We start from the raw sequence: 27466 nt of genomic DNA, 5'->3' as shown, positions 1-27466 counted from the left end.
ACAAAAAATATACATTTACACACAAATAGCTGTAGGTAAAAAGTCAAAAGAGAAGATTAATAGAATAATAAAATAACTTGATTCATCCAAAAGAAGGCAGGAAAATAGGAACTAAGAAATAAATAATAAAAAGAAAACAAATACCAAGATGGTAGACCTAAATCCATCTGTATTATTAATTCCATTAAATGCAAATTGTCCAAAAATTCCACATAAAAGCATAGATTATTAGTTTACATAAGACAGAAAGAACTAATTATATACTATTTATTTAAAAACACACTTTGAATATAATGATCTACAGATTGAAAGTAAAAGAGTAGAGAATTATGTACCATGTAAACGCTAAGCATAAAAAAATCAATGTGCTATGTTAATGTCTGACAAAATAGACTTCAAAATAGAGTATTACCTGAGATAAAGAGGGACATTTCCTAATGATAAATGAGTCAATTTATCACAAATACAGAACAATCTTAATCTTATAAAATTGAAGCACCTAAAAACAGAGTCTCCAAAGAAATTAATTAAAAATTGACAGAACTAACAGATAAACAACCCAATCAATAATCATAATTGAGGATTTTATTATCTCTCTTTAAGTAATTGATATAACAAGTGGACAAAAACATCAGAACAAGTGTATAAGATTTGAAAATCATTATCAAATATCGTGACATAATTGCCATTTGTGGAAACACCACAGTCAACTACTGCAGAATGCATATTGTACATTCACCAAGAGAGACCATATACTCGACTACCTAACAAGTCTCAACAAATGGGTAATGATCGAAATCATAAAGAATATGTTCTTTGACCTCAACAATACTAAATTAGAAATAAATAACAAGCTACCTAAGAAAACTCCAATTTTTTTTTTTGGTAATCCAGCAATATATTTGTAAATAATCCATAGGTCAAAGAAGAATTTATAGGGAAATTAGAAAATATTTTGAGCTGAATGAGAATAAAATAATACGTCAAATTTTATGGGATGCAAACATAACAATATTTACAGGGAAAATTTTAACTTTAAATGTCTGTATTTAGGGGAAAAAGCATTATAAAATCAGTAATCAGTTTTCAAATTAAATAACTAGAAAAAGATAAAATTAAAACCAAAGTAAAAATAAAAAGGAAATAACAGAGAAAAGCAGAAGTCAGTCAAGTAGAAGATAATCCCATATCATCACTGTTATTTTACTGTCTCTGGAAATGGCAGCCAGTGAAATTAGACTTTGAATTTACTTTTTGAGATATAAAATAAATGAAACATGAAACATGAAAAGATGTAAAATTTGAAACATTTTCTCATAAACCGAATTAACATTGAAAAGAGAAAAACAACCTGAAAATTATTTCACTTAGTTATCATTTTTAAAATAATTTTGCCTTTTAAAGATTAGTTTTTAAACTAATTTTAAACTAACATATTTAAATTTTGTTTTCATATGTAGAATAAGGTAAGATCCCACTTTTTTGTCTAAATACGATAAGCCAATTTTTCTAACCCTATCCATTAAAACATTAATCCTTGCCCTGATAATTTGTGATGCTACATTAACTAACACTAGTTTCTGATATATACAAGAGCCTGTTTTTTAAACACTCTGTTGTATTCCATTGATCTATTGTCCTGCTCTGTACGCCAACAATACACTGTTTTTACTACTATAATTTTTACCATGTAAAAAATTTCTGGTAGAGTGTATCCCCCAACTTCCACTTTTTTGCACATCTTTTTCAAAATTAAATTAGCTATTCATTATTCTCAAACACTAATTTTTCCATATAAATTTTAGAATAAGCCTTAGATAATTTCTTCCACTCCTTGAAAACCATACTGGTATATATGAGCTGAACTTAATCAAACACTTGATTTTCATCAGTTGATTTGATTGTGTGATTTTTCTTCTTTGATCCATCATTATGTTGAATCACATTGATTTTTTAAATTTTTATATATTTATTTGTTGGTTGGTTTATTTATTTATTTTATTGGAGTATAATTGCTTTACAATGCTGTGTTAGTTTCTGCTGTACAACAAAGTGAATCAGGTATATGTATACATATATCCTCTCCCTCTTGGACTTCCCTGCTACCCACCGCCATCCCACCCTGCTATACAGCAGGTTCCCACTAGCTATTTTACACATGGCAGTGTATATATGTCAATCCTAATCTCCCAATAACATCCCACCCTCTCCTTCTGCCTCTGTGTCCATCCATCCATTTTCTATGTCTGTGTCTCTATTCCTGTCCTGCAAATAGGCTCATCTGTACCATTTTTCTAAATTCCACGTATATGTGTTAATATACGATATTTGCTTTCCTCTTTCTGACTTACTTCACTCTGCATGACAGACTCTAAGTCCATACACATCTCTACAAATGACCCAATTTTGTTCCTTTTTATGGCTAATATTCCATTGTATATATGTACCACATCTTCTTTATCCATTCATCTGTCTATGGGCATTTAGGTTGTTTCCATATCCTGGCTATTGTAAATAGTGCTGCAATGAACATTGGGGTACATGTGTCTTTTTGAATTATGGTTTTCTCAGGGTATATGTCCAGTAGTGGGATTGCTGGGTCATATGGTAGTTCTATTTTTAGTTTTTTAAAGAACCTCCATACTGTTTTCCATAGTGGCTGTATCAATTTACATTCCCACCAACAGTGCAAGAGGGTTCCCTTTTCTCTACACCAACTCCAGAATTTATTGTTTGTAGATTTTTTGATGATGGCCATTCTGACCTGTGTGAGGTGATACCTCATTGTAGTTTTGATTTGCGTTTCTCTAATAATTAGCGATGTTGAAAAGCTTTACATGTGCCTCTTGGCCATCTGTATGTCTTCTTTAGAGAAATGTCTATTTAGGCCTTCTACCCAGTTTTGGATTGGATTGTTTGTTTTTTTGATATTGAGCCGCCTGAACTGTTTGTATACTTTGGAGATTATTCCTTTGTCAGTTGCTTCATTTGAAAATATTTTCTCCCATTCTGAGGGTTGTCTTTTCATCTTGTTTATGGTTTCCTTTGCTATGCAAAAGCTTGTAAGTTTAGTTAGGTCCCATTTGTTTATTTTTGTTTTTATTTTCATTACTCTGGGAGGTGGGTCAGAGAATGTTCTTCCTATGTTTTCCTCCAAGACTTTTATAGTGTCTGGCCTTACATTTAAGTCTTTAATTCATTTTGAGTTTGTTTTTGTGTATGGTGTTAGGGAGTGTTCTAATTTCATTCGTTTACATGTAGCTGTCCAGTTTTCCCAGCACCACTTATTGAAGAGACTGTCTTTTCTCCATTGTATGTTTTTGCCTCCTTTGTCATATTTTAGGTGACCATAGGTGCATGGGTTTATCTCTGGGCTTTCACTCTTGTACCATATATCTATATTTCTGTTTTTGTGCCAGTACTATACTGTCTTGATTACTGTAGCTTTTTAGTATAATCTGAAGTCAGGGAGCTTGATTCCTCCAATTCCGTTTTTCTCTCTCAAGATTCCTTTGGCTATTTGGGGTCTTTTGTGTTTCCACACAAACTGTAAAATTTTTTGTTCTAATTGTGTGAAAAGTGCCATTGGTAATTTGATTGGGATTGCATTGAATCTGTAGATTGTTTTGGGTAGTATACTCATTTTCACTATATTGATTCTTCCAATCCAAGAACATGGTATATCTCTCCATCAGTTTGTGCCATCTTTTATTTCTTTCATCAGTCTTTTATCGTTTTCTGAGTATAGGTCTTTTGCCTCCTTAGGTAGTTTTCTTCCTAGGTATTTTATTCTTTTTGTTGCAATGGTAAATGGGAATGTTTCTTTAATTTCTCTTTCTGATCTTTCATTGTAAGTGTATAGGAATGCAAGAGATTTCTGTGCATTAATTTTGTATCCTGCAACATTACCAAATTCATTGATTACCTCTAGTAGTTTTCTGGTGGCATCTTTGGGATTTTCTAGGTATAGTATCATGACATCTGCAAACAGTGACAGTTGTACTTCTTCTTTTCCAATTTTTATTCCTTTTATTTCTTTTTCTTCTCTGATTGCCATGGCTAGGACTTCCAAAACTATGTTGACTAAAAGTGGCGAGAGTGGACATCCTTGTCTTGTTCCTGATCTTAGAGGAAATGCTTTCAGTTTTTCACCATTGAGAATGATGTTTGCAGTTGGTTTGTCATATATGGTCTTTTTATGTTGAGGTAGTTTCCCTCTATGCCCACTTTCTGTAGAGTTTTTATCATAAATGAGTGCTGAATTTTGTCAAAAGATTTTCTGCATCTATTGAGATGATCATATAGTTTTTATTCTTTAATTTGTTAATATGGTGTATCACATTGATTGATTTGCATATATTGAAGAATCCTTGCATCCCTGGGATAAATCTCACTTGATCATGGTGTATGATCCTTTTAATGTATTGTTGCATCTCTTTGCTTGTATTTTATTGAGGATTTTTGCATCTATGTTCATCAGTGATATTGGTCTGTTATTTTCTTTTTTTGTGACATCTTTGTCTGGTTTTTGTATCAGGGTGATGGTGGCCTCATAAAATGCATTTGGGAGTGTTCCTTCCTCTGCAATTTTTTGGAAGAGTTTGAGAAGGTTGGGTGTTAGCTCTTCTCTTAATGTTTGAGAGAATTCACCTGTGAAGCCATCTGGTCCTGGACTTTTGTTTGTTGGAAGATTTTTAATTACAGTTTCAGTTTCATTACTTGTGATTTGTCTGTTTATATTTTCTATTTCTTCCTGGTTCAGTTTTGGAAGGTTGTACCTTTCTAAGAATTTGTCCATTTCTTCCAGGTTGTCCATTTTATTGGCATATAGTTGCTTGTAGTAGTCTCTTATGATCCTTTGTATTTCTGAGGCGTCAGTTGTAATTTCTCCTTTTTTGTTTCTAATTTTATTGATTTGAATCCGCTCCCTTTTTTTCTGATGAGTCTAGCAAAAGTGTTATCAATTTTTTTTGTCTTCTCAAAGAAACAGGTTTTAGATTTTTTGATCTTTGCTATTGTTTTCTTTGTTTCTATTTCATTTATTTCTGCTCTGATCTTTATGATATCTTTCCTTCTACTAACTGCGTTTTTGTTGTTGTTCTTCTTCTTTCTCTAGTTGCTTTAGGAGTAGGGTGAGATTGTTTATTTGAGATTTTTCTTATTTCTTGAGGTGAGATTGAATTGCTTTAAACTTCCCTCTCAGAACTGCTTTTGCTGCGTCCCATAGCTTTTGGGTCATTGTGTTTTCATTGTCATTTTTTCTATGTATTTTTTGATTTCCTCTTTGATTTCTTCAGTGATCCCTTTGTTATTTACTAGTGCGCTGTTTAACCTCCATGTGTTTGTGTTTTTTACAGTTTATTTTTCTTGTAATTGATTTCTAATCTCATAGCAAGTGGTCAGAAAAGATGCTTGATATGATTTCAGTTTTCTTAAATTTTCCAAGGCTTGATTTGTGACCCAAGATGTGATCTATCCTGGAGAATGTTCCATGTGCACTTGAGAAGAAGGTGTATTCTGCCACTTTCAGGTGGAATGTCTTATAAATATCCATTAAGTCTATCTGGTTTATTGTGTCATTTAAAGCTTGTGTTTCCTTATTTATTTTCTGTCTGGATGATCTGTCCATTGGTGTAAGTGAGGTGTTAAACTCCTCCACTATTATTGTGTTACTGTTGATTTCCCCTTTTATGGCTGTTAGCATTTGCCTTACCTATTGAGGTGCTCCTATGTTGGGTGTGTAAATATTTATAATTGTTATATATTCTTCTTGGATTGTGACTTTGATCATTATATAGTAACGTTCCTTGTCTCTTGTAATAGTCTTTATTTTAAAGTCTATTTTATCTGATATGAGTATTGCTACTCCAGCTTTCTTTTGATTTCCATTTGCATGGAGTATCTTTGTTCATCCCCTCACTTTCAGTCTGTATGTGTCCTTAGGTCTGAAGTGGATCTCTTGTAGACAGCATATATATGGGACTTGTTTTTGTATCCATTCAGCCAGTCTGTATCTTTTGGTTGGAGCATTTAATCCATTTACATTTGCAGTTATTATCGATATGTACTTTCCTATTACCATTTTCTTAATTGCTTGTGTTTGTTTTTGTGGGTCTTTTTCTTCTCATGTGTTTCCCATCTAGAGAAGTAAGTTCCTTTAGTTTGTTGTAGAGCTGGTTTAGTGGTGCTGGATTCTCTTAGCTTTTGCTTGTTTGTAAAGCTTTCGATTTCTCTGTCGAATCTGATTGAGATCCTTGCTGAGTAGATTAATCTTGGTTGTAAGTTTTTCCCTTTCATCACTTTAAATATATCCTGCCTCTCCCTTCTGGCCTGCAGAGTTTCTGCTGAAAAATCTGCTGATAACCTTATGGAGATTCCCTTTTATGTTATTTGTTGCTTTTCCCTTGCTGCTTTTAATATTTTTTCTTTGTATTTAAATTTTGATAGTTTGATTAATATGTGTCTCATCCTGTTTCTCCTTGGGTTTATTACATATCGGACTCTCTGCACTTCCTGGACTTGTTGACTATTTCCTTTCCCATGTTAGGGAAGTGTTCATCTATAATCTCTTCAAATATTTTCTCAGACCCTTTCTCTTTCTCTTCTTCTGGGATCTCTATAAATTAAATGTTAGTGTGTTTAATGTTGTCCCAGAGGTCTCTGAGACTGTCCTAATTTCTTTTCATTCTTTTTTCTTTATTCTGTTCCTCAGCAGTTATTTCCACCATTCTATCTACCAGCTCAGTTATTTGTTCTTCTGCTTCAGTTATTGTGCTGTTGATTCCTTCTAGTGTATTTTTCATTTCAGTTACTGTGCTGTTCATCACTGTTTGTTTGTTCTTTAGTTCTTCTAGGTCCTTGTTAAATATTTCTTGTATTCTCATGATCGATGCCTCCATTCTATTTCCGAGGTTCTGGATCATCTTTACTAACATTACTCTGAATTCTTTTTTAGGTATGTTGCCTATTTCCTCTTCACTTATTTCATCTTGTAGGTTTTCACCTTGCTCCTTCATCTGTAACATATTTTTTTTTAATCTCATTTTTTTTGGTGGGTGGGGCTATGCTCCTTTCTTGCTGGTTGTTTGGCCTGAGCTATCCAGCACAGGAGTTTGCAGGCAATTAGGCAGAGGCAGCTTGGTGCCAAAATGAGGACATCCGGGAGAGCTCACACTGATTAATATCCCCTGGGGTCTGAGGTTCTCTGTTAGTCCAGCAGTTTTGACTCGGTGCTCCCACCACAGGAGCTCAGGCCCAACCCTTGACCTGGGAACCAAGACCCCACAAGTTGCAAGATTTGGCAAAAAAAAAAAAAAAAAAAAGGCAACAAATAAAAAGGAGCAGAACAATAACAAAGAATAAAAAATAAAATAAAATTAGAAAATAAAAAATACTTTAGAAAAAAATAATATTGAAACAACAACAACAAAGCAAACAGAACCACACACACACACACACACAAAAAGGCCAGAAAAGGCCTGGGCAGTGTGGGGGTGGGGAACAGGGCTTTGGTTCAGGACCCACACGACCAGAGGGGGCCCTGGAGAGCAGAGGTTCAGGCCCAGGACCCCAACAGTCATTCTGGAACCTGAACAAGTTGGGGAGATGCTGACCACATTCCCCTCCAATCTCCTGATCCCTTGAAGTTCTCTCCCCTTCCCCACTGATCCCCTCACTGTGAGTGGGCCCCTCAGAGCATGGAAACCCCTCCCTTCCCCCAGCCGCCCCTTAGGGTTGCTGGTTCCATCCCATCTCTACTTTTCCTCCCCCCTCCCTCCCTGCCATGCCCCCAGGACCCATGTGGCTGGAGGGGGCCCTGGAGAGTGAAGTTTCAGGCCTCAGACCCCAGCAGGCTCACTGGGGACCAAGCAGGCAGTGGTGATGCTGGCCGCATTCCCCTCCAATCCCCTGATCCCCCAAAGGTCTCTCCCCATGCCTGCTGATTCCCTTGCCATGAGTGGGCCCCTCCGATCATGGGAACATCTCCCCTCCCCCAGCTGCCCCTCAGGGATACCCGTGTCATCCCACCTCCACTTTTCCTTCCCCCCTCCTTCCCTCCTATGTCCTACCCAGTCACACAGGGCTTCCTCCCATCCCGTTAGGTGTCCAAGGTCCCCTGCCAGTGCCTGGTAGGTGCCATAGTTGTGAGGAGACACAAACTCCACATCCTCCTACTCCACCATCTTGACCTGATTTTTTTTTTTTAGCTATCAAATCATGTTTGCCTTTGTAGAGTGAACCTACTTTTTTATAATATATTTTATATTAAGTATAGTCTTGAATTTTATTAGTTAATTTTTAATCTTGGATTTTTGCTCTTGTATTTATATGTGAAATTAGTTTATATATTTCTTTTTTGAATATTTAGATTATACAAGTCTCATAAAATTATTTGAGCAGTCTTCCCTCTTTTTTATTTTTTGAAACCACTTGTATAAAATAAGGATTATCTGTTCCTTCAAAATATTTCAGAACCCACTTGTAAAACCAATTGGACCTGGGGCTTTTACAAGGAAATATTTATGATTGTTATTTAAATTTATTTGATTTTTATTAATATATTCAATTCCTCTTTTCTAATTTTGAGCTACTAGATATTTCTAGAAATTTATGAAGTTCTTCCACATATTCAGATTTAGTACTGATAGTTTTTCATAATGTGTTTTTATTATGACTCATCTCTATTTTAGGTATAGTCATCACTCCCTTTATATTGTAATTTTTGAAACTTCTTTTTCTCTTTTTTTCTTAATTACTCATGCCTAGGACTTCTTCAAAGAACAAATTTTAGTTTTGTTCATTTCTGTTTTTATTCTAGTTGCTATTCTCAAATTCACTGATTTCTATCCTTTTCTTTATTATTTCTTCCCTTCCTTTTTCTCCGGATTTACAGTGATGTTATTTTTTAGCTTCTTGTGTTGGACACTTGGATAATTTGTTTTCACTGTTCCATAAATTTTCCCTCTAGGTGTTACTTTTATTGTAGTCCACAAATGTTGATATATAGTCCTTTTATTGTCAATCAGCCCTAAGTATTTTGTAATAACTCATAATTTCTTTTTAAAATAATGTAATTTTAATAACATTTTGTTTGTTTCTAGCACTGATTTTTCAGAGCATAACAACTTTTGTATTGTGCCAATTATGTCAGTATTAGATTTTTTTTTCCTCCTCCGCTTGGCCCTAGGAAGCACTTAAATAGTAATCCTTTATTCATTCAGAAATTAAGGACCAGTGTGTACTAGAAATGTGTATTTTCCATTAACTGGTCAAAAAGTGTCTCCACTCTTACCATTTTTCTCTCTATATTTTTGCTTATATACACAAACATCTACAAAATCCTTTCTCCATTTCTTTTATTTTAAAAATTTGTGTTCCTTGCTCTTCTTTCTTTTGTTCTTTATTTGAAAATTATTTACTTATTTATTTTATTGAGGTATAATTGACATACAAGATTATTTTAGTTTTAGGTATACAACATAATGATTCAATATTTGTATATATTGGGAAATGATCATCACAGTGAGTCTAGTTAACATCCATCACCATACTTAGTTACAAATTTTTTTTCTTGTGATGAGAGCTTTTAAGATCGACTCTTTTAGCAAGTTTCAAATATGCAATACAGTATTAACTATAGTCTCCATGCTGTACAGTACATGCCCTTGACTTTATAACTGAAAGTTTGTACCTTTTGACTCTCTTCACCTGTGTTGCCTACTCCCTACCCCCCACCTCTGGCAAACACTAATCTGTTCTCTGTATCTATGAGCTTGCTTTTTCTGTTTTTTTTTTTTAAATTCCGTATATAGGTGAGATCATGTGGTATTTGTCTTTTTCTATCTGACTTATTTCACTTAGCGTAATCCATCCATGTTGTCAGAAATGGCAAGATCTCATTTTTTATGGCTGAATAATATTCCATTGTATATACATGTGCCACATTTTCTTTATATATTCATCCATTGATGGACACTTAGGTTGTTTCCATATGTAGGCTATTGTAAATTATGCTGCAATGAACATATGGGTGCATGTATCTTTTTGAGTTAGTCTTTTCATTTTCTTTGGCTAAATACCCAGAAGTGGAATTGCTGGATCATACGGTGGTTCTATTTTTTAAAAAAATTTTTGAGGAACCTCCATACTATTTTCCTTAGTTACTGCACCAATATACATTCCCACCAACCGTGCACAGCATTGCCCTTTCTCCACATCTTTCCCAATGCTTGTTATTTCTTATCTTTTTGAAAGTAGTCAGTCTAACAGTTTTCAGAGTACAGGTCTTTCACCACCTTGATTAAATTTATTTCTAGGTATTTTATTCTTTTTATGCAGTTGTAAATGGGACTGTTTTCTTAATTTTTCTTTCTTTTGTTATTAGCATTTAGAAATGCAACCAATACTATATATTGATTTTGTATCCTGCAACTTCACTGAATTCACTTATTAGTTCTAATAGTTTTTTGGTGGAGTCTTTAGGGTTTTCTATATATAAAATCGTGTCATTTGCAAATAGTGACAGTTTTTCTTCTGCCGTTCTGATTAGAATGCCCATTATTTCTTTTTCTTGCCTAATCCTCTGGCTAGAACATCCAATACGATGTTGAATAAAAGTGGCAGAAGTGGGCATCCTTGTCTTGTTCCTGATCTTGGAGGAAACGTTTTCAACTTTTCACCACTGATATGATGTTAGCTGTGGACTTGTCATATATGGCCTTTGTTATGTTGAGGTGTGTTTCCTGTATACCCACTTTGTTGAGATTTTTTTTTATCATAAATGGTTGTTGAATTTTGTCACATGCTTTTTCTGCATCTATTAAGATGATCATATGATTTTTATCCTTCATTTTCTTAATGTGGTGTATCATGTTGATTGATTTGCAAGTGTTGAACCATCCTTTCATCTCTGGAATAAATTCCACTTGATCATGGTATGTGATTTTTTTAACGTAATGTTGAATTTGGTTTGCTAGTATTTTGATAAGGATTTTTTTCATCTATGTTCATCAGGAATATTAACCTGTAATTTTCTTTTATTGTGGTATCCTTGTCTGGTTTTGGTACTAGGCTAATGCTGGCCTCATAAAATGAGTTTGGAAATGTTCCCTCCTCTGCTATGTTTTGAAGAGTTCAAGAATTGGCTTCAATTCTTTGAATGTTTGGTAGAATTCACCAGTATAGATGTCTCATCCTGGACTTGTTTGTACAGAGTTTTTAAATTAATGATTCAGTCTCCTTACTAGTAATTGGTCTGTCCAGATTTTCTATTTCTTCATTATTTGCTCTTGGAAGTTTGTATGTTTCTAGTAATTCATCAATTTCTTTTAGGTTGTTCAATTTGTTGGTGTATAATTGTATGTAGTAATCTCTTATGATTCTTTGTATTTCTGTAGTGCCTGTTATAACATCTCCTCTTTCATTTCTGATTTTATTTATTTGAACCCTCTCTCTCTTTTTTTTCTTGGTGAATCTGGCTAAATGTGTTTCAATTTTGTTGATCTTTTCAAAGAATCAGGTCTTAGTTTCATTGATATTTTCTATTGTCTTTCTATTCTCTATATTATTTATTTTTTGCTCTATTCTTTGTTATTTCCTTCCTTCTTTGGGCTTTGTGTGTTCTTCTTTTTCTAGCTCCTTTAGTTGTAAAGTTAGATTGTTTATTTGTGATTTTTCTTATTTCTTGAGGTAGCCCTTTATTTCTATGAACTTCCCTATTAAAACTGCTTTAGCTGCATCCTGTTAGTATTGGTATATTGTATTTCCATTTTCATTTGTCTCAAGGTATTTTATGGTTTCTCTTTTGATTTCTTCATTGACACATTGGTGTTCAGTAGCATGTTGTTTAGTCTTCACATGTTTGTGAGTTTTCCAGTTTTCTTCTTGTAACTGATTTCTAGTTCATACAATTGTGGTCAGAAAAGATGCTTAATATGATTTCAATCTTCTTAAATTTGTTAAAACTTGTTTTGTGGCCTAACTTATGGTCTATCTTGAGAACGTTTCATGTGCACTTTGAAGAATGTGTATTCTGTTGTTTTTGGATTGAATGTTCTGTATATATCTAAGTTCATCTGGTCTATTTTGTTGTTTAAAGCCTATGTGTCTGTATTGACTTTCTGTCTGGATAATCTATCCATTGATGTAAGTGGAGTATGAACGTCCCCTACTGTTATCGATTGTTGCCAATTTCTCCCCTTAGGTCTGTTAACATTTGCTTTGTATATTTCAGTGCTCCTATGTTGAGTGTACAAATATTTACAGTAGTTTTATCCCTTTGTTGAATTGATGCCTTTATCAATATATAATGTCCTCCTTGTCTTTATTACAGTCTTTGTTTTAAAGTCTATTTTGTCTGATATAAGAATAGCTACCTCAACTTTCTTTTGGTTTCCATTTGCATGGAACATCTTTTTCCATCCTTTCACTTTCAGTCTGTGTATGTCTTTATGTCTGAAATGAGATTCTATAAGTGTTATTAGATGGGTTTTGTGTATTTTTTGTTCAGTCAGCAACTTTATGTCTTTTGTTTGGAGAATTGAGCCTATTTACATTTAAAGTAATTATTGATAAGTATGCACTTATTGACATTTTGTTAATTGTTTTCTGGCTGTTTTGTAGTTTCTCTTTTTACTAGTCTTTCTGTTGATCTCTTCCTTTGTGGTTTGATGATTTTATTTAGTGATATGCTTAGTTTCATTTTTCATTATCTATTACAGGTTTTGTGTAGCTATTATAGTCCTATGCTATATTCAAGGCATACTTATACTAAAAAAAATTTTTTCTTTGACATTTAAATTTATGTGGTGTGCTGTTTGTTTTTGCTAAATCTAGCAACTCTTCTGTTTTTTTTTATTTAATAAGTTAGAAGGTAATCCTCTATTCAGAGATCCATCCAGAACACCACAACCATACAGAAAACTGTCCAAATTTCATAATTTAGCAAAAAAGAAAAAGCTCATGTGTGGAAGGCACCTAGTCCAGTCACAACTTTGGATTCTTTGACTTTATTCATAGAGAAGTTGACAAGGCCCTTTGTCAGAGTCTATTCACTTTATACAGATTTCTAAAAATATTAGTTATCTGAATTTCAATCTTTTACAGGAAAGGTGCTAACAAATTAGTCAGGGAGTTAGAAACTGACTAAAAATATATGCTCAGAGGAACATTGTGAGCTCTGTTTTTACCATTTATCAGTTATGACCTTATATAAATCGTATATCCTTCTTGGGCACCATTTTTCTTAGAGTTAAAATGAGGTTCTTGGACCAGATGATTCCTTCCAGCTCTGCATTTTATTTCAAGTTTGATGGTGAATTTTAAAAAGAATGACATAATAAAATATGATTAACATAATAATTGTAGTCTTAGGCTATCAAATGCTAAGGGCAAAGTTAATTATATCTACTGATACTTTTAGAGATCTCCTACTCAAAATACGGTTGGCTTCCAAAAGCATCAGTGTCACATGAGATCTAGGTAGAAATACAGAATCTCCGATCTACTAAATCAGAATCTGCATTTAAACATGATTCTCAGATGATATGTGTGCACATTAAAGTTTGAGAAGCACTACTTTAGAGGATTGTTATCTCATCATTCAGTAAAATAATTGATGTTCAAAATGATGCCTCCAGTTATCAAGTGAAAATTCACTGAAGTACAGAATCCTCTTTTTAAGAGGGAAGAAAAATTTCTAATATATATTGTGATTATTTCTGTACACATGATTTAAATTTCTGAAAAGTTCTTGCTTTCCAAAATAAAATTTTCTCTTTGGAAAATTAACCTACATGGATTCCTGCAGTCTCTGGGAATCCTAAAAAAGCAAAGATGACTATGCATATATGATTTTCATTTCCATCAAAAACTAGCCTAGTGCACTGAAAGAGGAACTGCATCTCCCTGTGGCTAAACAGTTTATCCCCAGAGGTAAAAGACTCATTTTCCATTTTCCTATCTGATTGCTACTAATCTAACTTTGATTTTACATGAAAGCTTTTGCAGGCCCTAGATATGACAACTTAGCAGACTCTAAGTTTCATAAATAATTGGAATAGCAACTTTTCTTCAACCAGAAGGGAAGATTTCTTGGCTCTCCATTGAATCCCTCATCCCCTCACTTATGCATTCTCATTCCCAAGAGAACCTTCATCATCTGTATTTCGTAATACCTTTTCTCATTCTCAGACTTTGTCTTAAGTGGAGTTTCCCCAGGATTCAGACTCTGAGATAAAGATTTGCAGAAAAGTTTATCAAGAACTTTCCTTGGAATCAACACCTATGGGGGAATGAAAGAACTAGGAGTTGGCAGAGAGAGGAGTAGAACTATGAAACAGCCACACAAAAGTGTCAGCATCCTACAGGGAGCTAGGATGGCCCTTCAGAGTTGTCCCACCTTGTATACCACTCAATCCTATCAAAAGGCCATTGGACATGGTTTCTTCTCTCCCCCTACTCCAGGGAAGTGACATAACCTTGTGGAGGCTTTCTTTCTCTGAGGACAGTTTCTGGAAAGAGACTTGATGTGAGCTGAGTGCTCAGTCATGAGAAAGGGGATTTCAGTGGTACACCACAGTATTCACTACAGATTTGGTTTTGCCTTTCTGATCCCCCTCTGAGTCTCTCAAATTCTTCTAACACAAAGTCTCTGCAGACTTAGCCCTGGTGTCTGAAATCACAACTGAGGAGATGCTCTTAGAATTGAATTGAGCCAATAAGCTGATTTTGATCTGAGCTCTTCCACTGACTTGCCAAATCGTACATTGTCAAATGCCTCCTCCTGGATGGTGGGGGTCATAAGGGAGGTTTCTTCTTCATTTCATAAAATGACAAGTTGACCTCACTCTTCTGAAAAAAGAACTACATAAGCTCATGGTGTTTATAACCTTACTTGTACTATGAAGGAATAACACTAGAAATCAACTGGGTTTTGACCAATATCAAGAGAGACAGGAGCTTGGACATGGGAAGGAAGTCAAACCAGGTTCAAAACCCCCACCACATTTTGACTCACATCCTCAAGTACAGAGGCCACCAAGAGGCCTCAAGCTCAGAGACAAGAGGCTAGTTGCCTCACACCTTCCCTTCATCTGTTAGATTTGGACTTCAGGTAACATACCTTGAAACTTTGAGAGTTAATCTCTCCCCTGTCAAATTTCTTAAGTCTACATAGACAGCAATATTATTAGGGTGAACCATATAAAATTGCCAATATTTGATAGTTTTTCACCTACAAAAATGCATGTGGGTCAACCAATTGTGTAAGCATTCTTAATCTAATTTCTGTTGACCCTAATCGAACTATGAATGGCTTTCAAAGGGTTCTCTTAGCTCCCTGAAATAGTATAATGTTTTTATACCTAAGTACTTATGCAACTTCATTTTTTTGTGGGGAGAGAGGGCACACTTGTCAACAAATTTTCTAGCAAATTTGTGATTTTCTGCTAACCCAAATTAGGAATCCCTGGGCAGTCAGAAGAATACAGAAAACCCAAATTCCTAACTGTCTAGCATTCAGCTAGAGGAAGTCACTTAAGCTCTCAGAATCCTACGTTTCACTTTTATAATATAACCTTTGTATCCTGGGGATATTATAATAAAAAGGTCTCAAATAGGAACAAAAACCCAATGAGCTTATTGGAGGCTCCAGCAAGGCATGTGATCATGTTTGGCAAACTGTAAAGTGCTATGCAAAATGAAAATAATATGTGCTCACTTTCTCCTGTTTAAGGGCCTTCCCTTTCTCTCTGGAATCAGGAAGTGCCATAGATGAATGAAAATGGAAAAGCACACACAAAAAATAACATCTCAGTAATAACCAAAAGCATTTTAAAACCTCAGAGAAGATTCTTTTCAAGTTTGTGGTACAGTTTTATGTTCTGCTGTCCAGGGGCCTCCGCAAAGGATGACCTGGACGTCAAAATGCTTGGTCTGGGAGTCTATTAAGTGTGTTTGTACCCAGCAGGCAGATTGAAGAGGGATTTCTTAAGCCCAAACAGTTCTGCACCAGGAAAACATTCTTTCAGTCTTACCCCTCACAAGTGGCCAGAAGTTAGATCCAGCAGTTAATGTGAAGGCTTTGGATGGAAAGCAATTGAGTGTGCAGGACTGCTTTTCCACTCTATCAGTAAGTCTCAACCTATCTGCCTACTATCTATCTATCTATCTATCTATCTATCTATCTATCTATCTATCTACCTACCTACCTATCATCTATCTATTATCTATCTATCTATCTATCTATCTAATCCATATTTTCTCTGTTTCAAAGTATTTTGCTGGTGATTCACTGAGCTAATTTCACTGGCAAACATTCTATTTTTAGACTGTTCCTCAGTCCTGAGAATCAATTGCTTTTCTAAAAGATCTTGCCTCCTTTCTGATATCTAACTATACTTTGTCTTCTTCATAAAAGTGACATTCAAATTAATTTTATATTGCCCTGTAATACATAAAATGCAATCTCCTTGTTAAAACAAATAATAAAACCTTACAAATAAAGCTTACAAGTCCCTTGACCTCTTAGCATCTTGAACTTTTCTCTTCGGCCATGCCTGGTCCTCATTTCAGATCTGAGTAGTCCCCGAGGAAGTGCATCTGGTGTGGCTTTGTCCTGAAAGGGGCTGCTCTTCATATTGTACATTTGATGTGGTGATTAGAGGAGTGTCATACTTGTAGTGGCAAAGGTGACATGGGGTAGAATAAGCAGAGATTTGTGTTGACAAATTTTCTGCTTTGGCCACTACCTATTTTCACATTTAGGAACATAAAATCCATTATTTATTTCATAAAAACTAAAAATAGCCTAGACCGTTATATATATTAAAATAGCTCTGCTTGGCTGTGGAAAGACCATCTTATTATTTTCTTTATAATAAAATTTTTTTGGCTGTGTTGGGTCTTCATTGCTGTGCATGGGCTTTCTCTAGTTGTGGCAAGCAGGGGCTACTCTTGGTTGCAGTGTGCAGGCTTCTCATTGTGGTGGTGGCGTCTCTTGTTCCAGAGCACAGGCTCTAGGCACGCAGGCTTCAGTAGTTGTGGCTCACAGGCTCTAGAGCGCAAGCTAACTAGTTGTGGCGCGTGGGCTTAGTTGCTCCACAGCATGTTGGATCTTCCCGGACCAGGCACTAAACCTGTGTCCCCTGCATTGGCAGGCGGATTCTTTTCTTTTTTTTTTTAACATCCTAATTGGAGAATAATTGCTTTGCAACGGTGTGTTAGTTTCTGCTGTATACCAAAGTGAATCAGCTATATGTGTACATATATGCCTATAACTCCTCCTCCTTGCATCTCCCTCCTACCCTCCCTATCCCACCCCTCTAGGTGGACACAAAGCACCGAGCTGATCTCCCTGTGTTATGTGGCTGCTTCCCACTAGCTATCTATTTTACATTTGGTAGTGTATATATAAGTCCATGCCACTCACTCACTTCGTCCCAGCATACCCTTCCCCCTCCCCATGTCCTCAAGTCCATTCTCTACGTCTGCGTCTTTATTCCTGTCCTGCCCCTAGCTTCTTCAGAACCTTTTTTTTTTTTTTTTAGATTCCATATATATGTGTTAGCATACAGTATTTGTTTTTCTCTTTCTGACTTACTTCACTCTGTATGACAGTCTCTAGGTCCATCCACCTCACTACAAATAACTCAATTTTGCTTCCTTTTATGGCTGAGTAATATTCCATTGTATGTATGTGCCACATCTTCTTTATCCATTCATCTGTTGATGGACACTTAGGTTGCTTCTATGTCCTGGCTATTGTAAATAGAGCTGCAATGAATACTGTGGTACATGATTCTTTTTGAATTATGGTTTTCTCAGGGTATATGCCCAGTAGTGGGATTGCTGGGTCGTATGGTAGTTCTATTTTTAGTTTTTTAAGGAACCTCCATACTGTTCTGCATAGTGGCTGTATTAATTTACATTCCCACCAATAGTGTAAGAGGGTTCCCTTTTCTCCACACCCTCTCCAGCATTTATTGTTTGTAGATTTTTTGATGATGGCCATTCTGACCAGTGCGAGGTGATACCTCATTGTAGTTTTGATCTGCATTTCTCTAATGATTAGTAATGTTGAGCATCTTTTCTTGTGTTTGTTGGCAATCTGTATCTTCTGTGGAGAAATGTCTATTTAGGTCTTCTGCCCATTTCTGGATTGGGTTGTTTGTTTTTTTGATACTGAGCTACATGAGCTGCTTGTATATTTTGGAGATTAATTCTTTGTCAGTTGCTTCATTTGCAAATATTTTCTCCCATTCTGAGGCTGTCTTTTCGTCTTGTTTATGGTTTCCTTTGCTGTGCAAAAGCTCTTAAGTTTCATTAGGTCCCATTTGTTTATTTTTGTTTTTATTTCCATTTTTCTAGGAGGTAGCCAAAAAGGATCTTGCTGTGATTTATGTCATAGTGTGTTCTGCCTATGTATTCCTCTAAGAGTTTTATAGTGTCTGGCCTTACATTTAGGTCTTTAATCCATTTTGAGTTTATTTTTGTGTATAGTTTTAGGGAGAGTTCTAATTTCATTCTTTTACATGTAGCTGTCCAGTTTTCCCAACACCACTTATTGAAGTGGCTGTCTTTCCTCCATTGTATATTCTTGCCTCCTTTATCAAGATAAGGTGACCATATGTTTTTGGGTTTCTCTGGGCTTTCTATTCTGTTCCACTGATCTATATTTCTGTCTTTGTGCCAGTACCATACTGTCTTGATTACTGTAGCTTTGTAGTATAGTCTGAAGTCAGAGAGCCTGATTCCTCCAGCTCTGTTTTTCTTTCTCAAGATTGCCTTGGCTATTCGGGTCTTTTGTGTTTCCATACAGATTGTGAAATTTTTCTTCTAGTTCTGTGAAAAATGACAGTGGTAGTTTGATAGGGATTGCATTGAATCTGTAGATTGCTTTGGGTAGTATAGTCATTTTCACAATATTGATTCTTTCAGTCCAAGAACATGGTATATCTCTCTGTCTGTTTGTATCATCTTTAATTTCTTTCATCAGTGTCTTATAGTTTTCTGCATACAGGTCTTTTGTCTTCCTAGGTAGGTTTATTCCTAGGTACTTTATTCTTTTTATTGCAGTGGTAAATGGGAGTGTTTCCTTAATTTCTCTTTCAGATTTTTCATCATTAGTGTATAGGAATGCAAGAGATTTCTGTGCATTAATTTTGTATCCTGCTACTTTACCAAATTCATTGATTAGCTCTAGTAGTTTTCTGGTAGCATCTTTAGGATTCTCTATGTAGAGTATCATGTAATCTGCAAACAGTGACAGTTTTACTTCTTCTTTTCTGATTTGGATTCGTTTTATTTGTTTTTCTTCTCTGATTGCTGTTGCTAGAACTTCCAAAACTATGTTGAATAATAGCGGTGAAAGTGGGCAGCCTTGTCTTGTTCCTGATGTGAGTGGAAATGGTTTCAGTTTTTCACCATTGAGAACGATGTTGGCTGTGGGTTTGTCATATATGGCCTTTATTATGTTGAGGTAAGTTCCCTCTATGCCTACTTTCTGGAGGCTTTTTATCATAAATGGGTGTTGAATTTTGTCAAAAGATTTTCTGCATCTGTTGAGATGATCATATGGTTTTTCTCCTTCAATTTGTTAATATGGTTTATCACATTGATTGATTTGTGTATATTGAAGAATCCTTGCATTCCTGGTATAAGCCCCACTTGATCATGTTGTATGATCCTTTTAATGTGCTGTTGAATTCTGTTTGCTAGTATTTTGTTGAGGATTTTTGCATCTATGTTCATCAGTGATATTGGCCTATAGTTTTCTTTTTTTGTGACATCTTTGGTTTTGGTATCAGGGTGCTGGTGGCCTTGTAGAATGAGTGTGGGAGTGTTCCTCCCTCTTCTATATTTTGAAAGAGTTTGAGAAGGATAGTAGTTCTCTCTTCTCTAAATGTTTAATAGAAGTCATCTGTGAATCCATCTTGTCCTAGGCTTTTGTTTGTTGGAACATTTTTAATCACAGTTTCAATTTCAGTGCTTGTGATTGATCTGTTTATATTTTCTTTTTCTTCCTGGTTTAGTCTCGGAAGGTTGTGATTTTCTAAGAATTTGCCCATTTCTTCCAGGTTGTCCATTTTATTGGCATATAGTTGCCTGTAGTAATCTCTCATGATCCTTTGTATTTCTGCAGTGTCAGTTGTTACTTCTCCTTTTTCATTTCTAATTCTATTGATTTGAGTCTTCTCTCATTTTTTCTTGATTAGTCTGGCTAATGGCTTATCAATTTTGTTTATCTTCTCAAAGAAGCAGCTTTTAGTTCTATTGATCTTTTCTATCATTTCTTTCATTTCTTTTTCATTTATTTCTGATCTGATCTTTATGATTTCTTTCCTTCTGCTAACTTTGGGGTTTGTTTTTCTTTCTCTAATTGCTTTAGGTGTAAGGTTAGGTTGTTTATTTGAGATGTTTCTTGTTTCTTCAGGTCAGATTTTATTGCTATAAACTTCCTTCTTAGAACTGCTTTTGCTGCATCCCATAGGTTTTGGATCGTCGTTTTTTCATTGTCATTTTTTTCTAGGTATTTTTTGATTTCCTCTTTGATTTCTTCAGTGATCTCTTTCTTATTTAGTAGTGTATTGCTTAGCCTCCATGTGTTTGTATTTTTTTTCAGATTTTTTCCTGTAATTGATATCAATTCTCATAGCGTTGTGGTCAGAAAAGACACTTGATACGATTTGAATTTTCTTAAATTTGCCAAGGCTTGATTTGTGACCCAAGATATGATCTTTCCTAGAGAATGTTTCCATGAGCACTTTAAAAAACGTGTATTCTGTTGTTTTTGGATGGAATGTCCTATAAATATCAATTAAGTCCATCTTGTTTAATGTATCATTTAAAGCTGTGTTTTCTTATTTATTTTCGTTTTGGATGATCTGTCCATTGGTGAAAGTGGGTTGTTAAAGTCCCCCACTATTATTGTGTTACTGTCTATTTCCCCTTTTCTGGCTGTTAGCATTTGCCTTATGTATTGAGGTGCTCCTATGTTGGGTACATAAATGTTTACAATTGTTATATCTTCTTCTTGGATTGATTCCTTGATCATTATGTAGTGTCCTTCTTTGTCTCTTGTAATAGTTTTTATTTTAAAGTCTATTTTGTCTGATATGAGAATTGCTACTCCAGCTTTCACTTGATTTCCATTTGCATGGAATATCTTTTTCCATGCCCTCACTTTCAGTCTGTATGTTTCTCTAGGTCTGAAGTGGGTCTCTTGTAGACAGCATTTATACAGGTCTTTTTTTGTATCCATTCAGCCAGCCTTTTTCTTTTGGTTGGAGCATTTAATCCATTTACATTTAAGGTAATTATTGATATATATCTTCCTATGACCACTTTCTAATTGTTTGGGGTTTGTTATTGTAGGTCTTTTCCTTGTCTTGTGTTTCCTGCCTAGAGAAGTTCCTTTAGCATTTGTTGTAAAGCTGGTTTGGTAGTGCTGAGTTCTCTTAGCCTTTGCTTGTCAGTAAGGTTTTTTATTTCTCCTTCGAATCTGAATGAGATCCTTGCTGGGTAGAGTCATCTTGGTTGTAGGTTTTTCCCTTTCATCACTTTAAATATGTCCTGCCATTCCCTTCTGGGTTGCAGAGTTTCTGCTGAGAAATCATCTGCTAACCTTATGGGAATTCCCTTGTATGCCATTTGTTGCTTTTCCCTTGCTGCTTTTATTATTTTTCCTTTGTATTTATTTTTTGATCATTTGATTAATATGTGTCTTGATGTGTTTCTCCTTGGATTTATCCTCTATGGGACTCTCTGTGCTTCCTGTTCTTGATTGCCTATTTCCTTTCCCATATTAGGAAAGTTTTCAGCTATAATCTCTTCAAGTATTTTCTCAGTCCCTTTCTTTTTCTCTTCTTCTTCTGGGACCCCTATAGTTTGAATGTTGGTGCGTTTAATGTTGTCCCAGAGGTCTCTGAGACTGTCCTCAATTCTTTTCATTCTTTTTTCTTTATTTGCTCTGTAGTAGTTATTTCCACTATTTTATCTTCCAGGTCACGTGTCCGTTCTTCTGCCTCAGTTTTTCTGCTATTGATTCCTTGTAGAGAATTTTTAATTTCATTTATTGTGTTGTTTCTCATTGTTTGTTTGCTCTTTAGTTCTTCTAGGTCCTTATTAAGCATTTCTTGTATTTTCTCCATTCTGTTTCCAAGATTGGATCAACTTTACTATCATTACTCTGAATTCTTTTTCAGAATTCTTTTTCAGAATAGGTAGACAGCCTATTTCCTCTTCATTTGTTTGGTATGGTGGGTTTTTACCTTGCTCCTTCATTTGCTGTGTATTTCTCCGTCTTCTCATTTTGGTTAACTTACTGCATTTGGGGTCTCCTTTTCGCAGGCTGCAGGTTCATATTTCCCATTGATTTTTGTGTTTGCCCCCAGTGGGTAAGGTTGGTTCAGTGGGTTATGTAGGCTTCCTGGTGGAGGGGCCTGGTGCCTGTGTTCCAGTGGATGAGGCCGGATTTTGTCTTCCTGGGGGCAGGGCCTGGCATGTGGATTCTTAACCACTGCACCACCTGGGAAGTCCAAGAGCAGCTTTTAAAAATATCTTCTTTGTTCACATAAACCATATACTTTTAGTATTCTAATTATACAGCCAATTCTAGAAATTTATTTGTCTATATGTACATAAAAATAGGTTTTTAATAAATGTATATTGAACTGAATTTTTAAAACTCTATTAAAATAGTTATATATACAAAGTATATTTTTCATATATCCCATTTATAAAGTAGAGATACATTCTATACCAAGAGCTTCAAGTATTACCAATTTCTATGGAAGCAGAACCTGGAGTATTGATTCACATGTACAAGTGCCATTTTAAAAAAGCATATATGAAATTTTTTAGCCCATAAATTTCAGAAAAGCGTAATTCTCTATATACCAAAATATATGGTTGTATGTTTAATTTTAAAACTTTCTTCTTTATCGTTGTCTTCCTGAAGTATAAACAGGATAAAAAATAATTTCTTTTTGGAAATAAGAATTATTGAGTCCTTACTAGATGGTAGGCACTGTCCTATGTGCTTTTACGTGATTTCATTTCATCCTCATAGTAGCCACCTGAGATAGGTAGTATATCTGTTTCTCAAATGTGGAAGAGGAATCCTATGCTCAGAGAGGAGAGATGGATAGTTCAGATCTACCCAGCTAGTAAAGATGGATTAAACCCAGGGTTCTGTCTGGCCAACACTCCCTCCAGAATGGTGAACTCACTTGATTCCCTTTACCGTGGCTCAGATTCATTATGCACATATGTGCAGGCTCAAACTTGTCTCTGCTTTTGAGGTTCCAATAGTTGTATGAGAGAGTTATACTTCTTTGTGTCTAGTTGCTACTGTGAATCATATCAGGTATTCAGATGAGAATGAAGTTTGGCTACCTCTCTGTGTCACTGTGAGAGGAAATGCCCAAGACTTGGCATCCAGTACCATGATCAAACCCTTGTCTCTCGTTGCTTTGTGTATCCCAACATTTCTCTGCCGATGTCTCACCTGTGGTTTTCCTACTTAAGCCACGGACTGGAAATCCTGGCATAGCCGCTTCCCACAAATCAAGGCACAGAGACACTGCCACCAGGAGCAGGTTTTAATGTTCAAAGTGATTTGGGATTCAAAGACCCTTAGAGCAAGGAGATGCAAAACGAGATGGAGGTTTTGGGCATGGGCCCTCAAGATGGAGAAGTACACACCATAAGGCCTACAAATTAGTTTCAGGTGGGTGGTGACTATTTTGGGACCCAACAGACAGTGGGAAAACTGAGCTCTCATGTTGCTCATTGAAGCCATTCCATTCTTCGAGTCTGAGGCCTACTGAGGTGAAGCCACCAGGTACTTGTTTGTACTCTGTTTGCTCCTGGCTCAGGAAACAATCCAGAGCTTTCTTCCAGTACTCAGGTCTCTTTTGTGGTGTATAAAAAGGAAGAGGTTGTGGGAGTTCCCAGGGGACTTTGATGTCATTTGGGGCTGGGGTTGAGGGCTTTGCATTAGGCTCCTGGTTACCTTATGGTGTGTTTCATGTCTAGCCCTCATCCAGCCAGGAACAAAGGACCCCGTATTGCAAGCCATAACCTATGGGTCTGGAAGTTTCTTAAGTTATAAAGAAATATTTATTACTTCAAAGAGGGGAAATGAAAAGGGGGAAAAAAGACACTGTAAAAAAAGAGTGTGGCTGGTCTTTCCCTCAGAGGAGGAGAGGAAGAAGGGAGAGTTGTGCTACATTGACCACTGAAAATCATAAAATCACCCTAACTGAGCCAGCACTGCAAATGGACACTCTATAAACACACCACCAAGGCTCAGGAAAAATCAGTCTGCGGACAAGGAAGAATTATTATTAAAATGGAAAACATGTTTTACTCTTCTGCTCCCCATTTTAAGAAAAGGCCTCTGCCATTAGATGTTGTACCCTGCTCTGACACTGAGGACAGTTTTTCTGGAGCTTTATCCCCTTCAGAACCTGATAAAAAGCTAGAGAAATACACACAGAAGGTTGTACAGTCCAGCACCATATTCTAATAATGCAACAACCATCCAACACCAGGGAAGACTGGAGATAATTCTCAATAGGAATTAAGAGTAATGTTGAGCTATAGGACAACAATAAAAGTAGAATTACTACATCAAATAATTTCAATATGAAAAATAAGTTCTCCAGGTCATTCCCCAATCTCTGAGGTGTTTTCTTTTATATTAAAGGATTTCCAGGGACAAAACATCCATAGTTTACTGTGAAAGACTGTTTCTTTGTTAATTAGTCTAGCCATCTAGGTATATTTCTTATGGATAACTGAATATTCCTGTGAATTTTCATTGTTGGCTTATTCTTCAGCCATGGATAGGGTATATGTGCTTGAGGCACCAGAAGAACAAGAATAAACAGTTTGGCAGCTTCTAATCTCAAAAGTAACAGAATCTGCAATAGATTCTCTCCCATGGCATAGTTCAAAAGCTAAGTGAGAGGTTCTGATAAAAATTTTAAGGGAGAGACAAGGAGATAGGGAAGGATAATTAGCTATGCCAGTTCAGGACAAAGTGTTAGCAAGGTGATACTCTTGTCCACGTCTCTCACTTTGGAGATAGGGAGGTATTGTCTACCTATGCTGTGGTTTACTGTCTCCAGCGATGGTCTATTTGAGTGACCTTTTTGAGAAATTTAAAGAAAGATTCAAGTGACAAGCAATTGGTTGACATAAAAAGTCTCATAAAAAGATGGGAAGCTTAGTAGCTGAAAGTTATGTTCTTTCCAGCTAATTTTGACTTTTGATGTGACTGTGGCTATCTTTCTGTGCCTACTCCATGTTTTTTCCCATTGTAAAGGAGAAGGGAGCTCTTACTTTATGAGTGGTGAGCTATTTGAGAAGTATAAAAATAGTGTGACACGTGCCTTGATAGCCCACTGGAAATAATGGCTCGTACATGTATGTGCTTTTGCCTAGGTTTGTTTCAGTAGACCAGGAGTGGCCACGGCAATTTTCATTTTCTTGACATCTGATGGCCTGGTGCCTGGGGAACATCAGCGGCCAACAGTGACCCTTTACCTGACTGATATCAGTGGAAACAACCACTCTCTTGGTGAGTCTGACAGTTATCCCTTTAGGACCACTAGAGGACAATCCAGTAGACCCAGGAATCAGCTTGATGTCTGTCTCTGATATTGTTTGAGACCTTGCTTACATCATACAGCTATTGAGAAGATAAAATGAATACTAGATATGGAAACTTGATACTACATGAATGGCTTACAATATTATTCATCTCCTTGTCTCTCTTCAGGAAGCTATGAACTGTCATGCCAGCATAACCCACTGGTTATCAATGTAACCCATCACTCGAACGTCCTCTTCCACCATACCACCTCAGTGCTGCTGAATTTCTCATCCCCACTGGTGGGCATCTCAGCAGTGGCTCTAAGGACATCCTCCGTCATAAGTCCTTCAGCTTCCAACAACTGCATCCCAGAGCACAAGGGGAAAAATCATCAGGGACAGAGGTACAAAGTCCTCTTTCTTCCTTTTTTCTTTCTTTTTGTTGTGATGTGTTGCTATAATTTTCATACATACTATTGTATATATAGCGGGTGCTTGTTCACTAACTAAAAATGGGTCTAAGAACTTCTAAAAAGACTTAAGAAGCAAGCAAAGAACAATTCATAGAAGGCACACTTGCGTTTTATATTTTGCTCTTCTTTCCTTATCTGAGAATAATGTTTATGTAAATATTTATCATCTTTAAGGTCTTAAAATCTTTTTTACATATAAAACCACTGCCTTCACATCAACATTGTTATGTAAACTGCCAAAAATTCTCTGCCAAAAACTCAATGTTCCTTAAGCGATGTATATTTTTTCCCTTGTTCCCACCTGGACAGTGTATATAGCAAGTTTAACAATTAGTTTCTAAGGCATGTCATATAATCAATTAGATTTACATATGGAAATCAGGACTACATTAGCTATATGTGCCCTTCTGTGGACATCTGTAATTGCCATCTAGATAGCATTTCCTGGACTCTCAGCTCCTGCTAGTAAGGAACTGTTCTTCATAGCGTTGGTATGCCCAAGGTTGGCCCTGATGGGGCAAGGAGCAAGCCAAACACAGTAATCTGTGCTGCACTTGGGCTGGACTCATTCTATGAATGGTCTAATCAGTTGAGTGGCACTGTAGGTAACAGGGTTTTTTCCCTCAAGGAGTGAAGTGTCAGGCAATTGGGATCCTAGTCACAAAAGCTGGAGTTGCAGGCAGCACTCCATCACCAAGGAGGGACTCTGATACCACCTTGCCCAACCTAGGTATCCCAGAAACCCAACCTTGATTAGGGAATAAGTGTAGACAGTACTAATATAGTATATTAGTTATCTTTTGCTGTGTAGCAAATTATACCAAAATTTAGTGGCTTATCACGGTTTCCGTCGGTGAGGAATCTGGGTGCAACTCAGCTAGGTGCCTCTGGCTTAGAGTCTCTTATGAGGTTGCCATCAGCTGTGGGCTAAGCGTGCAATAACCTCAAGGCTCGAGTGGAGCTGGAGAATTCACTTCCAAGTTCACTCATGTGGCTGTTGGCAAGCCTCGGGAGATCTGCATCCAAACTCACTCACATAGGTGCTGGCAGTGGGCACACTCACATAGGCATGGCTCAGTTCCTTGCCATGTGGGCGTCTCCATAAGGTGCCTGAGTGTCCTTATGACATGGTGGCTAATAAAAAAAAATAAAGAGAACCAGAGAGGGTGAATACATGAGAGTCTACCCAAAAAGGAAGCCAGTCTTTGTATAACATAATGTTGGAATTGACAACCCATTACTTCTGGTATATTCTATTCAGTAGAAATGAGTCAGTTAGTCCAGCCCATACTCAAGAGGAGGAATGTGCATCAAGGCACGAGCCATTAGGTGCCATTTATCACATGCAGTAATAGTAGTTTATGTTAATCAAGCACTAACTATGTGTCAGACAT

The 27466-nt window shown here is 36.2% G+C and overlaps 1 protein-coding gene across 8 annotated transcripts in view; it reads left to right on the top strand.

Moving 5' to 3' along the window:
• PAPPA2 (pappalysin 2) overlaps positions 1-27466 on the top strand; it is a 431292-nt gene that overhangs the window by 301736 nt on the left and 102090 nt on the right. For all 8 annotated transcript variants that reach the window (XM_082437017.1, XM_082437016.1, XM_082437015.1 and 5 more), the window contains 2 exons: positions 25450-25585; positions 25787-26003. In XM_082437017.1, the coding sequence (XP_082293143.1) occupies positions 25450-25585; positions 25787-26003 (353 nt within the window). The remainder of the gene's footprint in view (positions 1-25449; positions 25586-25786; positions 26004-27466) is intronic.

This window comes from Balaenoptera physalus, assembly GCF_965194825.1.
Source record: "Balaenoptera physalus genome assembly, chromosome: 1".
NCBI classification, from domain to species: Eukaryota; Metazoa; Chordata; class Mammalia; order Artiodactyla; family Balaenopteridae; genus Balaenoptera; species Balaenoptera physalus.
This window is presented reverse-complemented; position numbering and strand designations above follow the sequence as displayed.